The 17,092-nt window shown below is 35.1% G+C and overlaps 1 protein-coding gene across 6 annotated transcripts in view; it reads left to right on the top strand.

Moving 5' to 3' along the window:
- TRDMT1 (tRNA aspartic acid methyltransferase 1) overlaps window positions 1-17,092 on the top strand; it is a 43,280-nt gene that overhangs the window by 21,359 nt on the left and 4,829 nt on the right. For 3 of the 6 annotated variants that reach the window (XM_045504731.2, XM_010966887.3, XM_010966894.3), the window contains 7 exons: window positions 7,701-7,772; window positions 8,391-8,456; window positions 9,227-9,296; window positions 9,782-9,865; window positions 11,233-11,576; window positions 13,684-13,741; window positions 14,818-14,947. In XM_045504731.2, coding sequence (XP_045360687.2) covers window positions 7,701-7,772; window positions 8,391-8,456; window positions 9,227-9,296; window positions 9,782-9,865; window positions 11,233-11,576; window positions 13,684-13,741; window positions 14,818-14,947 — 824 coding nt within the window. Of the gene's footprint in view, window positions 1-5,280; window positions 5,358-7,700; window positions 7,773-8,390; window positions 8,457-9,226; window positions 9,297-9,781; window positions 9,866-11,232; window positions 11,577-13,683; window positions 13,742-14,817; window positions 14,948-17,092 lie in introns of all 6 variants that reach the window. The other 3 variants (XM_010966878.3, XM_010966909.3, XM_045504725.2) reach the window with 2 other exon arrangements.

The following is a 17,092-nucleotide window of genomic DNA, read 5'->3' as shown; positions in this document are numbered from 1 at the left end:
TTTTCTGGATTCAAGTTGTTTGTCATAATATGTAAAATAAATATTTTCTTTAATTCTATAACTTATCTTTTCATTTCCTTAACTTGATTTTTTCCTATTTGCTTCCAGAAGTTTTATAGTTTTGGCTTTTATGTTTAGGTTTATGACTCATTTAAAGTTTCTTTTTGTGTGTAGTCTGAGGTAGAGGTCATTTATTTTTTTCCAAGCACATATAAAATTGTCCTAACACCATTTTCTTGAAAGACTGTCCTTTCCCCAATTTCCTTGACACCTTTACAAAAAAAATAGATCATGCATGTGTGGCTATATTTCTGGATTCTCTCTTCAGTTATATCTATATGTTTATCCTCACAGCAATAACACACGTTTGGTTATTGCAGCTTTACAGTGGGTATTAAATTCAGGCATGGTAAATTTTCAAACTTCTAATTTTCTTTTCCAAGATTATTTTTGCTATGCTGTCATTTACATTTCTATGTAAATTTCAAAATCAGCCTGCTAGTTTCTACAAAAAAAAAAAAAAGATACTTTGATTGGAATATCACTCATTGATTTTGGAAGAACTAATATCTTCACAAAATAGTCTTCCAGCCCATGAACGTGATCTCTCTCTTCACCTGTTTAGGTCTTCTTTAATTTGTATCAGCTATATTTTGTAGTATTTAATGTACAAGTCCTACATGTACTTTTGTTAATTTATCCCTAAATATTTGTGGGGTTTGGTGCTATTATAAGTGGTATTTTTTTTTAAATTATTTTCCAATTGTTTGTTGCTAGCATGTAGAAATACACTTATTTTTATTTATTGACCTAGTATCCTGAGACTTGGCTATATTGACTTATTAGTTCTGGTAGCTTTTATACTGATTTTGTAGGATTTTTTTTAACATGTACAATTATATTGTCTGAGAAAAAAAGAGTTTCACTTTTCCCTTCCAATCAGTGTAATTTTTTTTTCCTGCCTTATTGCATTATCTAGGACCTTTACAGTGTTGAATAGAAAATGTTATATTGGACATCTTTGCCTTCTTCTAGATCTTAGGGGAGAACATTCATTTACCATTTTATAGATGTTAGTTGCATATTTTTCATAGATGACTTTTTATCAAGTTGAGGAATTTTCCTTTTATTCCGTTTTCTGAGAATTTTTATTATGCATGGATTTGAGTTTTTCAAATGCTTTCTTTTTACATCTTTGGACATGATTATATCATTTCCCCCTTTATTCTGATAATATAGTAAACAAACCCCTTACCTTTTTTGAATATTAAGTCAATATTACATTCCTGGAATAAATCCTACTTGTCATGATACTAGCGTCATTTTTATGTATTGCTGCATTTCACTTGCTAATATTTTGTTAAGTATTTTTGCATTTATCTTTATAGATGATTTTTATAGTTTCCTCTTAATGTGTTTGTATGATTTTGATATTAGGGTAATATGAGCCTTATATTTTCTGTAAGAATTTGTGAAGAATAAGTATTAGTACTTTATATAAATGATAGAATTTTATCAGTGGAGCCATCTGGGCCTGGAGTTTCCTTTGTAGGAAGCTTTTTAACTATGAATTTATTGCTATAAGACTATTGAGGCTATTTGAAGAAATTTATCTTTTTTAATCTAATTTGTCAAATGTATTGGCATAACATTGTTCATATTTCCTTATATTTTTTTATCTGCATGATCTGTAGTGATGTCCAGTATGTCATTCCTGATATTAAGAATTTGTATCTTTTCTGTTTTTCCCTCTATTAGTGAAGCTGGAGGCTTGTCAAATTTATTGCTTTTTTCGAGTAAATAGGTTTGGATGGAATTGATTTTATCTATTATTCATTTGTTTACAGTTTCACTAATTTCTACTCATTTTTATTATTTTTCTACTTACTTTGTGTTTAATTTACTCTATATTTCTTAACAGTGAGACTTTAGATGATTGACTTGAGATTGTTTTTCTTTTTGATGTAAACTATATACTATACATTTTGAACACTATACATTTTCTTAAGTTTTGGCTACAAGCTGCAGATTTTCATAGGTTGTATTTTCATTTTCATTCAGTTCAAAATATTTTCTAATTTCTCTTGTTTTCTTCTTTGGCCTATATGTTATTTTGAAGTATGGTTTTAAAATTTCCAGGTATTTAGGAACTTTTCAGAGATCTTTCTGTTATTTATTTCCCATTGAAATAAATGACTCTTATTGAATAAATGGCCTTTATTGTAAAAATGACTCAGTCAGTTAATCTAACTAAGCAAGAGAGGAATCAGAGTAAAGAACCCAGGAATAAAACTGCCATGTTCGGAAAGAAATTATGGTTAGGAAGCAGGGTGAAATGTTGTAAATCTTTGCAGTGTAGAAATGATAATATAATTGCAGTAGGAAGGGAAAGTGAGTCTCAGAAAATACGTCTATTCTTGGAAAGATAAATGAAGCTGTAGATTTTTAGGACATTTTTAATGTTGCTGTCAGGAGCTCAGCTGAACTGTCAGGGGTCAGAGTAGCTGATTAAGCAACAGGGCAAAAATGAGAGTGAAGTCTTAATTGCTGTGTGGGAAAAGCAAGTCTCTAATAAAGCAGAGAAAACGCCGACGCCCCCTGTTCCATTTCCCTAGGGGGCAGCACCCCAGTGGAGAGTTGGGTCAGATGTGGGGGTCAGCTCACTGTTGAAAGAGCCCCTGGCATCGGGGGAGAAGGTGAAGCGGGGAAGGCTGGGAGTGGAAAGTGCTGGGTACTAGTCATAGCAGGGTGAGTATCTTCAAGGTTTCCCTTCCTCCTCCCTTAAAGCCTTCAGGGCCACCTGTGTGCAAGGCCTCAGATAAAGAGACATAGGAATGCAAATATGTGAAGAGCGTGACCTGCCAGGGGTTCTGAGCCCGACCTGCCAGGGGTTCTGAGCCCTTGACCACACTGCAGGGCACAAGCCTGGCACCAGGTCTGAAGTAGGGAGGGCGGCTTTCCCCTGGACACCTGCTGGTGAAGCCTTCATCGTTGCCTACAGTCAGTCCTGAAAATTACATACAGGTGTTTAACCAGGAGCAGGACTCCCCAGTTACAAAGATAACTCATTATAAAACTAAAATCTGTCATTTATCTAAGTAGAAAATGGGAAATTACTAATCACTACTGTGTAAACATCATGTGAGCAGAGGCCTTGTCTGTATGTTCATGGTGTATTCCCAGGCCGAGCACAGTGTCTAGCATATAGCAGACGCGCTGAAATATCGGTGGATTAATTTATGAACATTGTTTAATGAACAACATGTCGTGGCTAAAAAAATGGACAGATGCCAGGTGAATGGTAACAAAGGACAACAGAGGTTTCAGAATTGATATTAGATAAGATCTGTCTAAAGGCAAAAGCATTTACGAGTCATAGAAAATTAGTTTATAGTGTAGTGACGATTAGTACAATGATCAAGAAAGATCTAATCGTCATGATATTCATCAGCAAAGGAATGTCAGCACTCAGAGGGCAGGGAATGGGAGGAAATAACCACTTGGTAAGTTTTTATTGGCGATTTATCATGCACCTCAAAGTTTTACTTCTCTTTAGTGTAACAGTAGATTTCACTAAAATAGTCAAAAGTTGTTTCCTAATCTACCAACTTCTTCCTAAAGTTTAAAAGAAAATTAAGTGTAAGAATAGCCAGGAAACTTTTTGAGAAAGTAAATAAAGCAAAGGTGTTTTTATTAACTTGTATGGCCTTGTTATGGAAAAAGGATAGATATCCATTAGTGTTAAGATATCAAATTATTAAAATTAATCATTAAGTCTTTGTAACTACTTTCTTGAATCCTGACACATTCATCGACCTAGAAAATTGTGGATGGTTTCACTGAGTGAGTGTTTTCTGCGTAACTGCTTGTCATATGGGTTGTACTATTAAAAAGAAAAAAAACTCTCCTGGAATCCTTTAAAATTGTGATTTTTTTTTCTTTTTACATCTAACTGTATTGGAGGCATTAACTCTGGACTTAGGTTCTAAACTTTAGATTCTAGACTGAGGATGCTCCTGATATAAAAGATTTTTGTCATATTTTTATTTTGATTTTAGGAAGTCAGCTTTAATCAGTCCACAATTAGTTGTAAAATCAATAAGTTGCTTTTCATAATAGCCCTGTGTGGACAGGCTGTTTAACTTGCATATGCTGTGCTGTGCTAAGTGCACTGGCCTGCCCCAGGTTTTCTGACAGACTGTTGAGTATGTGATTGTCAAATTGTTTTCTTTACGACTCTGATTTCCAGAGGTGCTTTGGAACTTCTCAATATTTAATTTTCATTTCATTTTACACATATATCTTAAACTACGTAAAAGCCTGTGATTTAATAACAATAGGCGTGTATGTTCAAACTTTTAATACAATAGAGACAACTGGTGTGTCTCCCAGGATAACTCACTCTTTATAGAATTCAGAATAAATCTTTTCCTGCTTTGTTCATGTGCTTGAACTTTTTAGAAATGTCTCATAATTGGAAGGTTGTGATTCTGGGCTTGTTTTAAATTTCTGGCAAAGAGTGTACACTGAGACTGCTTAATGAGATTTGGCAAACCCATGACTTGTGTTTCTCTATATTTATCTTCTGATATTGTATATAAAACAGGAGTAAAATAGTCTATTTCTAAACTATTTAGTCCAGTAGAGATGATTTTGATTCATCTTACCTACAATCTTTTGAACTTCTTTGACTATACACAACTGTAAAACAATATAATAATTGTGGATATATGAAAATGAAACCTTTTTCTCTTTGGTGTTATACTAACAGAAACATACAAGGGTGTATGTTGACAGAAAAGGATGGTGACTAGTCAGTAAATCACATTTCCTAAATAAAAAGTATTATTAATAGAAAGGTGTTAAAAAAAATTCTCTAGACCCTTTGCTGAGAATCATTAATTATAAAATAAAGTTGTCCATGTTTGATTCAGAAATCATAGCAGTCTTAGACTTGAGGTGTCACAGGGCACGAAGTGCTTATGAGGCAGGAGACTAGCCTTCCACCTCTGCTCTGGCTGGCTCTGGGTTTTGGGGGAAGTCATTTAATTTTTCATAGCTCCGGTTTATGGCTCCACTTCCTTCACAAAATTGCTTTGGAAAGTTAGTTTAAAGTTTATTGTAAAAGTATTAAGTGTTTTATAAACTTTCAAGTACTATAAATAAAACTTAACTGTTACAATTTCTGATGTATTTATTTATAATTAGTTAGCATTTTCCTTCTTCCCCATTCTATGCATGTTTTTATATTCTTTCTTCCCCCCAATGTTCATTCTTTAGGGCATTACACTAGAAGAGTTTGACAGATTATCTTTCAATATGATTTTAATGAGCCCTCCCTGTCAGCCATTTACAAGGTATGTATAATAAATATTTCTCTGTTAGGAAGAGAACTTTTGAAAGACTCATTAAATCAAATCATACTGTAATTTCAAGCATGGACACTTTGAAGTCCATCAGCTGCATTTTTGTAGGCTTGAAATTTTTCATAAGTAATTCCTTTACTCACACTTGTAATTTAGCATTAATCATAAGGAAAATAGCAATTACTGCCAAACAGTAATTTGGTCAATAGTAGATGTGCAGCAGCTACATGGTACCTCTTTGATATCTACCAAAGATCCAATATTTGTTTCTGACCTAAATTACATTAAATTATTTAAGCTAGTGAGCATTCCGGAATATCTTCCTACACTGATTATTCAAAGTAAATTTCCACAGTAAATATTCAAGTTCCAGATTCCTTGACTGTAAAAATTTAAAGCTAGTCAAGAATGCATTTGTGAATTTTACATTTCTCAAAATTGTTATGTACATTAAATAATATGTACAATTAATCAAATGACTCTTTAAAACTATGTCCCAATTCAGTTTTTTATTCTATGGTATTTATTTGGCTGTGTATTTCAGGGAATTATATTTTAGATAGACTCTTAACTAATCCATCTTCACTTAGATATTTTTAATAATAATATTTCTAATTATTGTAAATAATAATGATAATAATGATAGCCCTCTGAGTGCCTTACTGGGAGTATGCCATTTAGTTTAACAAGCTTATGGGATAGGTACTAGTCTCATCATTTTATAGGTGAGAAACTGGGGTATAGAAAAGTTAAATAACTTTCCCAAGGCCATACAATTAGACAATGTCAGAGCCAGGATTCATTACTTATTTTGTAGGGTCCTGTTTAAATACGTGATGTGATTTTAAGTGGGATATCACAAGTAGTAAAAATTCTAATTTAAATAAATATTCTCATGCTTAATTTCCATCCAAGTTTTATTTGAAGTTTTCTGGGAAGTTAATTCCCCGAGTTCATTGTGCACCTTTGTGCTGGGCATTGCTTTCGATGCTGTGGTTTCCATCCTATGGAACTTATAGTCCAAGGGGAAATGGCTGACAAATAATGGGCTTATAACGTGATCTAAGCTCTATAATGAATGAATACTGAAACCGCCATGACAGCATGGAGGAGAAAATGGCTTGCTGCATACCAGGTGGGAGGAATTCTTTTAGAGATGATATCTGAATTGTCTGGGAGCAGATTGGGAGTTTATCAGAAAAGGCAGGCCTTCCATGTAAAGATGGCTCCAAGCATATGCAAGTGTGTGTATGGGCTGTTTAACTATAGTTAAGTCAGAGGTACTGAACAGAATGCAGCCCCAGCACTGGGATGCCTCATCTGTCTGCAGTGGGCCCTCTGCAGTGGGCTCCCTATATATTCCCTGCTTCTACTTCTGCTCTGCATTAGCCCTGCTCCAGCTGCTGACAGCCACAGTCACTGATCCCATAGTACAATCACCCTTTTGAACACTGAGAGAAAAAAGGCCAAAATGAGAAGAACCCAAGGTTTCTGAGCAGTCTATTCAAGTCCACCCTAACCTCCCATCTGAGCCTCAGATCCACTGTTGGTGTTGATCCTGCCGTCTGGTGTGAGGAAACAGATGAGTGATGTCAAGTAACTTGCTTAAGACTATGAAGCTAATGAGGAGCGAGGGCTTAATCCCTAGTCCTCTGCTGCTGTGATAAAGGCCCAGTCTTAGTCGTCCTTTCTGCTTGGTTCTTGATCATATTGAATGTTACTTACAAGACCTAATTGCTAGTCCAGATGCCACTTGTTATGTGACATAGTCTGACCTAGTTAGTTTAGCCAAGTTGCAACTCCTTGTAGAAGCAAGCCTTCAGCTTTATTCCCTCCTTGTTACACTGGGCAAGACGATCTTAGTCCTACCTTCTACTTTGATCTGCTTGGATGGTGATCAGTTATCCTTGCCATCAGTTCTACATTGCCACTCTGCCCAACCAGCTCATTCATCTAAACTTTTCTTGTCTCACGTGGGACAGAGCAAAAGGCATCATCAGCCAGTTGTGTGTGTGTGCCTTTCCTAAACAAACTGATTTTTACGAGGGTAATTGATTTTATTCTTCATCGACTTCAAGTTCTGCTTTGCCTCATATAAGTCACTTGGCATATTTTTTTGCAAAAAGTGTGTTTATTAGACAGGCAAGGCTTTTTTCTTTTTAATTAAATGAAAAAAATACACTTTTGTTCTCCATAGCAGCAGAGGTGATCGTATTTTTTGTGAGGGCTGACTAATTTTAGTTCTCTCAGTTCTGACTTTTTAGAAGTGACTTGGTATCTTTATGAACTTGATTCTTGATGAACTTAACTTGCTTTCCGTACTTACCCCTTTAGAATTGGCCTGCAAGGTGATGTGACTGATCCAAGGACGAACAGCTTCTTATATATTATAGATATTCTCCCAAGGTAAAAACTTAGACCCCTGTACAAGCTTACTGTAAATGTAGAACTTTGGATCTGGATGAACACGATGTTTGTCATTTATAGAGATTAGAGCTTATACACGCTGCCTTCAGATACCATGTGCTTCGTTTATCTTTTGCCATGACTCGTGGAGTGACTGCAGATTTTGTCAATTCCATGGTTGCCACTAAAGTGAGAGACAGGGAGTTACAGCCTAATAGCTGAGTTCTGTTGCCTCTGCTCACAGTATTAGAGCAGATGATGCTAATGTTAGTGAGTGTTGTTGCCCATGGCCTGGAAAGTTGTGCTAACCCCAGAAACTGTCCTTCTGTGTGTACATTTGAGTTGTGCCGCCCAGAGGCTCTGTGCAAACTGAGTTCTGACACAGACTTCAGTGGAAATGAGCATTTCCAATGTTAACTTTATCGGGTGTGCCGTGTATATGGGGAAAAGGAATAAGTTATGAGTTGTCTCCATCCCTGATAAAATTCTTTTATAAAAAGAGAGTTCGGACAATTATTTACCTCATATTTCCCACCTGTAAGGATTTTCTTTACTTCTTACTTCTAAGTAATAAGATGTTTGGAATTCCATTTGTTTTTGTTTTGTTTTGTTTTTTAGATTACAAAAATTACCGAAGTATATTCTCTTAGAAAATGTGAAAGGTTTTGAAGTATCTTCTGCAAGGTAAAAAATGTGTGTCTTATGTTCATCTTAGACTTGGTATATTTCATAATAGGAGTTGTTGTGAAATAAAGATCTTAAAACTAAACATGTACATTCTGACATTTTATATATTTTATGTATTTTATTCATTAATGCTGATTTTGAACAGTTAGTAACGTGAAGTATCCCAAAATTAGGTTCAACCGATTCTCTCCCACTTTGATGTGTCTGAATTTTGCCATAATGAGTACTCATTTTAATGAGAATATTTCTCAATTTTTGCTGCTTATTTTGGTGCTGTTTCTTTAGAAATAGGAATGTTTTTGGTTCAGATTTGGTCCTGTGGACAGGCATTTTCTGTCCTGCAGTTAGATGGGAGAAGCAAGCCCTGAGTCCCTTTCAGATGGTAGCCCAGCTGGAGAGAAGGCATCCATCTAAGTCCCTGATTCTCCAGCTGTCTGTCTCAGTGTTGCCCCATCTGATTGGCTATGGATACAGTTCCATTCCCATAGCAAGTTTATCATTCATGGATTAGTGTGACTCTAACTCTCACCAATTTTATAAATTGTCTGGTAGCTTTATTTATTTATAATAACAATTACCTCTTTGAGGAATGTAATTTCTCAAGTATTGGACTTAAAAAAGAACTTGGATTATTCTTTCTAAACAACTTGAGTGGAGATAAAGTTTTCACATAAAATGATGTTTTATGTGTAATATTTTATACAAGAATCCCATTTTGAACAGTAGAGTGAAAGCTTTTTCCTTTCCCTTTATTTTTCTCTTTTCAGAGACCTGTTAATACAAACGATAGAAAATTGTGGCTTTCAGTACCAAGAATTTCTATTGTCTCCAACCTCTGTAAGTACCACAATTATAAACTCTCATAGAAATCTTCCCAAAGGGAATTTGAATCAATAAAAAGAATGGATCCATTTTGGATAATATTATAGGTAAATCTCAAAATTAGTTCAGACATGGTTCTTACTTTCTGTATCTGAATATTATAGCTATATCTGAATTCTACTTTTTTTTATGATTACTGTACTATCAGTAATGAATGTAAGAATGTCTCTGACTTCTTACCTGGGAAATATAAAGTGAACGTGACTCACAGACATATGATTCATCAGTTTCCATCTTTATGTCATTCAAATAAAGGTACAAAGTGTGGCAGTTTAGAAGGTTTAAGAATTTACTACAGAGAAGTCTTCTACAAGTCAACAACAGAGTTTTGTTTGGCAGAAACTGATGTAGACCTGTGTGAATTTTTTACTAGGTTGCTGACAGTTGATACAGACCTTCCTGATTTCCTATAACAACTCACTGTCCTGCTTTACTTGCAGCTTGGCATTCCAAATTCAAGGCTACGGTATTTCCTTATTGCAAAGCTTCAGTCAGAGCCGCTCCCTTTTCAAGGCCCTGGTCAGGTATTTCTTACTATTGTTGTTGTTGTCATCATCATCATCATTATTATTCGTCTACTGTAAATATACGTCAGTCTGCTAATTGGCTTTCAGGAGCTGCTTCACGGAGGTCTATGTGTGTCCTGTCGTGCCTATAATGTACGCTATGCCCTACGTCTGTCTTCTACGCCTTTTTCCCCTCCTGATGCCACTTTAATTGCTTTAAATAAAACCAGAAAATTTCCTTTCATTATTAGGAAAAAAAATAAGGTCAAAGAGAAGTTTGAAAAATAACCATTCCTGCTGGTTATTAACCATTATCCTCCCTTTTCCCCTATAATTTCTCTTCTGACCATTGACTATATTGCATCTATTTTTTCCCCTCGATAGAAGCCATTGACTACTTTTGATAAAATTCACCATGCTATCTTAAAAGGGGCTTGAGTATTTTAACACATCTGTTGCATTTTCTTTTAACTTTATGCTGTTTAGCCTTAATTGATTAAAATATGGTAAAGATTAGTACAAGCTAGAATGAAATGCTCAGTTGTTACTGATCGGATCTCTAATGATGCTAGCAATTTTATATGCTTCTGCTGAAAACTAGTGTGGGTAACAGTTTCAGTGGTTCAGTGAGGCTCTCCGTAACCATCACAGGTAAGAACTCAAAAGTCATGTCCTGGTAACAGGGGTTCAGTAGTACCATTTGAATCCCCTGTAATACAATACCAGTATTATACAGTATTATATTATATAATATAGTAACAGTATATCTCCCTTTCATAGTGGGCAGCTCCAAAAACAACATATAAAGTATATTAACAAAGACTTCATCATTAAAAATTCCTGGAACTGTTTTTTCTTTCCCAAAATAGGACTTTACTACCAGGTTACATGTTTTGCAGGAACAAGTTTTTCCTGTGGGACTCAGGAATAGAAATAACCTTTCAGGGTGAAGCATGTTTTTCTTTTTTAATTACTAATTTTCCTTTAGATCATGGATATGCTTTAGTTTTTTTTTTTTTTTTAATGGAGGGGAATGGCAAACTTTGATCCAAAACACATTTTCCAGAAATGTTACTGTTGCTTTCTCACCTGCTTTTCCAAATATGATGCTGTATCTATAGTCAACATACTTGCTATCTTAATAAATACAGAAAGCAGTAACTTCATGAAATAAATCAACTGTAGCCTGATGGCCTGTCACTGTATGATGAGTAACTTGTAATAACTTGTATAAATACTAGTAAACCTCAATTTCTATCTCTTTTAATGACAGCTCTGTAAATGCTAAAGAGTTCTCTTGCATAACATTGACTAGATGTTATTAATTTGTCTCTTATTTTTAAATAAAGCTTTTGACAGTTTGTGTATTTTTTACTTGATGCCAGATACTGACGGAGTTTCCCCAACTTGGATCTGAAGATCCACAAAAACATGAGATAGCTGCAGAAAAGAAAATTGAAGAAAAGAAAATCGAATCAAATATTTGCTTTGATAACAGCACACACTGTTCTGGAAAAGAGGCCATTCTTTTTAAGCTTGAAACTGCAGAAGAAATTGGCAGGAAACATCAACAGGACAGTGATCTCTCTGTGCAAATGCTAAAAGAGTTTCTGGAAGATGACGTTGACATGAGCTCATACTTTTTACCACCAAAGTCGTTACTGCGATATGCTCTTTTGCTAGACATTGTTAAGCCCACTTCTAGAAGGTCCATGTGCTTTACGAAAGGGTAGGTTTTAAAGAGACTATTCATGGCATATCCAAAATAACCAGGTTTTTTGTAATTATTGTTTCTTTTAGTTCTTCTCAGAACAAGGAGCATTTTATAAAATGTTTCTGCTAGAATGATTTTTTTCGCCCTTAATTGCTTGCTTTCGTGTTCCAGTAGAATGCACGAGGGAAAATTCCTTCTGGCAGAACATCGTGTGCACGGCCCACGAAAGTGCTCATAAAAGACAATGCCATTGTTTGGTGACCTTCATAGGCGCTTAATTATTCACGGTGGAAACACGGTGTCTGTAGATGGTGAATTGCTAATTTTTTTAAGCACCTTTCTTTTTGTGGTACATCAGACCTCAAAAACTTATGTCCACTTCCATGATCAGTGAAGAAATTAAATTTTAAAAGCAAGAAATAACATTGAATAATCTAGAGCACATTAAAGCATATTTAAATTGTATTTCATTTTTTGAATGCATAATGTATTCTCATGGTTCAGAATTCAAAAAGGAACTAAAATTGTAAGACTCCCTTCCAGTTCTGCCTCTTGGCTGTCCAGTTTCCATCCCTACGTGCAACCAGTGATTTCAATTCACTGTCTAATCGCCTGGGAGGTATTATGTGTGAGGGTGTATTTATACATGCATATTTTTACTGTCTGATTTACATGAATGATAGCATACTCTATTCATTATTATGTGCCCTTGTTTTCAGTGGACAATATAATTGGGATCCTACTGCATATGAGTGCATAAAGAACTTTCCTGTTCTCATGGTATAGGTATATCGTAATTTTTTTTTTGCTGGTTACCTATTGATGGACATTTAGAGGGCTTCTTTTGGATTATTTCTCAAATGTTCATGTGTTTTTCAACTTTTTTTTAAAACCTAGAAAGAAGGGGGAAGTTAGACACTTTGAGAAATGTATGTAAAAGATCCCTCTCTCTGCTTTTCTAGTGCCACTCAAGCTCATTGGACAGGTAGTGGTAAGATTGAAGAATTCATGCCTTCTCTCTCTACCTGCTAGCTGGTTGTCTTGCGCCAGGCACCATGTCCCTGATGTGAGCGTACCAGACTCAGTCGGGTTGTATCACACTCTGCCCTTGTGTTTCCAGGGGAATGGGCATATTGCTCTCCATTACCTTAAAAGACTTCACTCAGCTGCTGTCTGTTTCCGAGTCTGATAGGTTCTGTTTAGGACTCTCATAAAACAGAACTTATCAGTTTTGTAATAAAAAGCAACCTTGAAATTCTTTTGTAATTATAAAGATAGTATTAAAGAAGCCTCATTGTCAAAGTCTATTTTAGTGTAGATAATATAGTGTAGATAATATAAACACACACACATACATGTGATATATGTGGAAACTGTTTTTCTGTGATATGACTTTTTTTCTCTAATTATAGTTTGTTTCTAATTTATATTTTATATCTAATTTATGTTTTAAATTCATGTATTAGGGAAAAAATAAAATGTCAAACAGCCATCTTGGCAATGGTCTTAGGGAAAGAAATATTACTAATACATTGCATTTCTGTAGTGTTTTATATTTTTAATAGTTTTTTCCCCAATAGTCAGGTTGTCGTATGATAAAGAGTCAAAACATACTGTGTCACAGTAAGAGGCAGGTGCATGTTTGATGGGCCTGAGTGTGTCATGCTACTGGAGAGTAGGGTCTTGGGTTTGTGAGAAGAAATGATGGTTCAGGCATTATTAAAAAAAAAAGCAATTTATTTTCACCTACATAACATTCAGTGTAATGTGGCAGGGCTGCCAGTATTGAATAGCATTTAGATGTAAAGTCGTAACAAGTGCTTACTTTCTAGTGATGAATATTTAAAAAATGATATTTAATAAGAATAAATGACAATAATACATAATGCAAAATTGTATTTACACAATGAAAAACTATGCCAAGCTTAGTGTCTGAGAAGTTTAAATAGAATGATCTTCTGTCTTTCACCTAGTAATTTTTTAATCACAAAGCATATTTATGTGATATTATTCAGAATATTTCAGAGGAATATAACTTTGTAAAATGGATTAATTCAGTCATGAAATATTTAAGAAATGTAGCCTTAGCAATTAGATGAAAAGATTCATGTTAATTTTTCAGTTACGGACGCTACGTAGAAGGGACAGGATCTGTGTTACAGACTACAGAGGATGTGCAGGTACTGTGCATGCTTCAGAACTAAAATATCTGAAAATTATTTTAAATAACATTTTGCCTAATACTTAACATTTGAGAATGTTGAGGTAATCTTACATGTTCAATTGGAGTGAATATATGTATATAATATTTACTATAGACTAAATCTTTTGTTATTGCTAGATATGAGTATATGTCCAAAAAATACTTTGTTTTTACTCTTTTCTGTATCTCACCTTTTGTATTTCTTTTTAGTCCATAAAGAGTAATTTGAAATGCAGAGTATAATAGTGAATATTTTCTAAATTTGTGCACAAGTATCTTCTTATTGGAGCCTTCCTTTGAAGCACATACTATAAAAATGCCTTTTAGGGAAAAAAATCTATATTTTAGCAAGGCTTTTTATTAATACTTCAATTGCAAATTCTTTTTTTTTTTGTAGTATGATAGAAGACAAGCTCAATATATTGCAGGTTTTATATACTTCTGAATAATTTTGAAGTGAAGTCACATTATCTTTTATACTGATTTAAACTCTTACTATTAATAAAGTTTACCCATGGTAAAAAACCCTATCAGAGGCAAATGAATGTCTGGATTTGAGAAATCATATTTACTAAATATTTTTTATCATTTAAAGAAAACACTTAGATAAAATTGGTCATAAACAATAAATATTTATTGGCTACTTGTTCACATTGTAAAGTTGACTTATTGGTTGACCAAGTTTCTTTTTTGTTGTAGTTTTCACTATATTTCTGTTATGTTATATTGTCATTTATTAATGTCATTTATTATGTCATTAATGTCAGTTATTAATATTAATATTTATATTCTTATGAGTTAATTTTTGAGGACAGATACACTGAAAGTATCCAGATCTGTTCCACATTAAGTTTTTGTTCATTTTCAAAGCTTACGTTGCCAGTGATGAGCCAGTTATACAGTTCACTGCACAGAGACGTTTTGCCCTGTGCTTCCGTGTGTTACAGCAGACTGCACGTCCACCATTTTTAAACTGTCTCACAATAGATGATGGTATCTTAACAAATGTAGCTGCCCTCTACTTGATCAGTCATCTTGGATGCTTTCTTACAGATTGAGAATGTCTACAAATCCCTTACCAGTTTGTCACAAGAAGAAAAGATAACAAAATTGTTAATGCTCAAACTTCGATTCTTCACTCCTAAAGAAATAGCAAATCTCCATGGATTTCCTCCAGAGTTCGGTATGTGGGTTACATGCGGATCCCAGCTTTCACTTATTAAAGACCTAAAAATTCACTAGGGTTGTGATGAATGTAAGAAAACTTCCCTTCCTGATTGTGCTGTTCTTGACATTGTCCTTCCCTCCTGTCTCTGCTTGTGTTTGTCACCTGCCTTAGTCCATTCCCTTCAGACTCAGTTCTCCCTCCCCTTTTGCTCCAATATTGATTCCAAGTGCTTTGCAGGGACAGAAGGGCCCAATCAGCAATTCCTCATGTGTCCCCACAGATGCTTGTTAATAGCATCTCTCTCCAAATAATAATAATAATAATAATAATAATAATATTATTATTATTATTATTATTATTATTATTATTTCTTGGGGTCCTATTCTAATAACCCCACACTAGATCTTCTGAGACTGCCTAGGATGGTCTTTTATTTAATGAAGAAATTAAAAGGCAGTGGAGGAATTTTTGTGTGTGGGGGGGGATGTACTTGTATTCCTTCTCATCGGAGGGACATTCTTTACAATCCTGTACCTTCGTCCTTCCCTACAAAGTTTGAGTACAGGAGAGACAAAGTGGAGAGGTAGTCTAGGAAGCAGCTTTCCTGGTGGAAAGTAAGGGTGACTCAGATGCCAGAGTGACAAGAGATTAGGGGATCTGAAGGAGGGAATCCCCAAAACAAAAATGAAGATAGGGTTGTAGAGTGAGAAAGACAAAGTCCTAAGGCCTTTCATGGTCCAGGAAATCCAGGGATTGTTGCTGTTAAGACATTGGACATGGCCCTTTGCTTCTTCAAGCGCCCCACCCTCCCTGATCCCACTTGCTTGGCGTCGGTGCTCCTGCTCTGTGGGTGCCATCCTTTTCCTGGGGGGAGTGAATGTGCTCCTAGCACCTGGCTGTGGGAAGGGAGAAAGGTGGACCTCCCTAACCTGCCTCCAGGGCTCCTCAAGGAGGAAACGTGTTTTTGATAACTCTGATTGGGAGCTTGAATGCAGAAAAGCGAAACTTTGCTGTGCTAAATCTAATGTTCTTATAATAAAATAAAGTATTATTCTTGAAGAACATATTGTGATCATATAGATCAGGTTTTAAATTCTAAATAATGGATTTAGAGATGAGGTTTTGGAATGAACCTTTTTGTACGTTGGGAACAAATTGCCAGTAGAATTTGACTACCCTCTTGGTAATGGACTCTCCGTGCGTAGTCACAGCAACCAGGTTTATTTTGTACTTTCTGCCTTTTTCTTGATGATCTCATTCAGTTCCAAATATCCCGGGGAGTGTTATTTAAGAAAAACACAGACTTTCCTTGTTTTAGTTTATGTCACAGTGAGTGAGAACATCATCAAACAAATAAAAAGAGCTGAGAATTGCTCTCAGGAATTTAATTCCCATTCTACTGTCCTGGTTACTCTTTTTTCCTTTTTTAAAATGAGCAATCAAAGGTACTTTCCACAGTACTAAAGAGAGAAAAGAGATTTACTGTCTAATAACAACTAGTTTCTAAGTTTTATTTGAGTGCTTATTTTGTCTGGTAGTACTAGTCACTTTGGTAATATTGAAATTTAGCACAAATCCCAGAGTCAGACTAACTGAGTTTGAATCCTAGGCCCGGCTTATCCATTCTCTGCCTTAGTTTACACATCTGTAAAGTGGGGATAATTACAGTACTGACTTCACAGGGTTGTTGTGACAGTGAAGTGAGTTCACATATGTAAAATGTTTACACAGAGACACATAATATAAAATTTGCATCAGCTTTTATGTTTTAAATGATAGGTATTTATTTGCTTTTGTAACCTTTACTTCATAAATATTTTTTCTCAGTATTTAATAAAAGTATCTCAAGGGCAAAATAGGATTTTTTCAAAGCTCTCTGAGAATATATGTATAAAAGACATGAGAAAGCCTGTTTAATTGCTTGATCTTTCTTTAAAATATGTGGTATATTTGTATAGTCAGGCTTGCCCTATTGTCACCACTGAGCAGGGCTGACAGAACTGTCCTTCACGTGTGCCTCTGACATCATCGACCCTGGGTCCTAAATGGCATTTTTTGAGCTGCTTGTCTACCGGCAGTGATGGATTTGCATTGATCCTTGGCACATTTTGTCCCGATTCTCTTTGTGGCTAGTGGCATGAGCGGGCTTTGGGAGAAGGG

The sequence above is a fragment of the Camelus bactrianus genome, chromosome 35, assembly GCF_048773025.1.
Source record: "Camelus bactrianus isolate YW-2024 breed Bactrian camel chromosome 35, ASM4877302v1, whole genome shotgun sequence".
Lineage (NCBI taxonomy): Eukaryota > Metazoa > Chordata > Mammalia > Artiodactyla > Camelidae > Camelus > Camelus bactrianus.
Note: the sequence above shows the minus strand (reverse complement) of the source record. Positions and strands in the feature narration are given on the sequence as shown.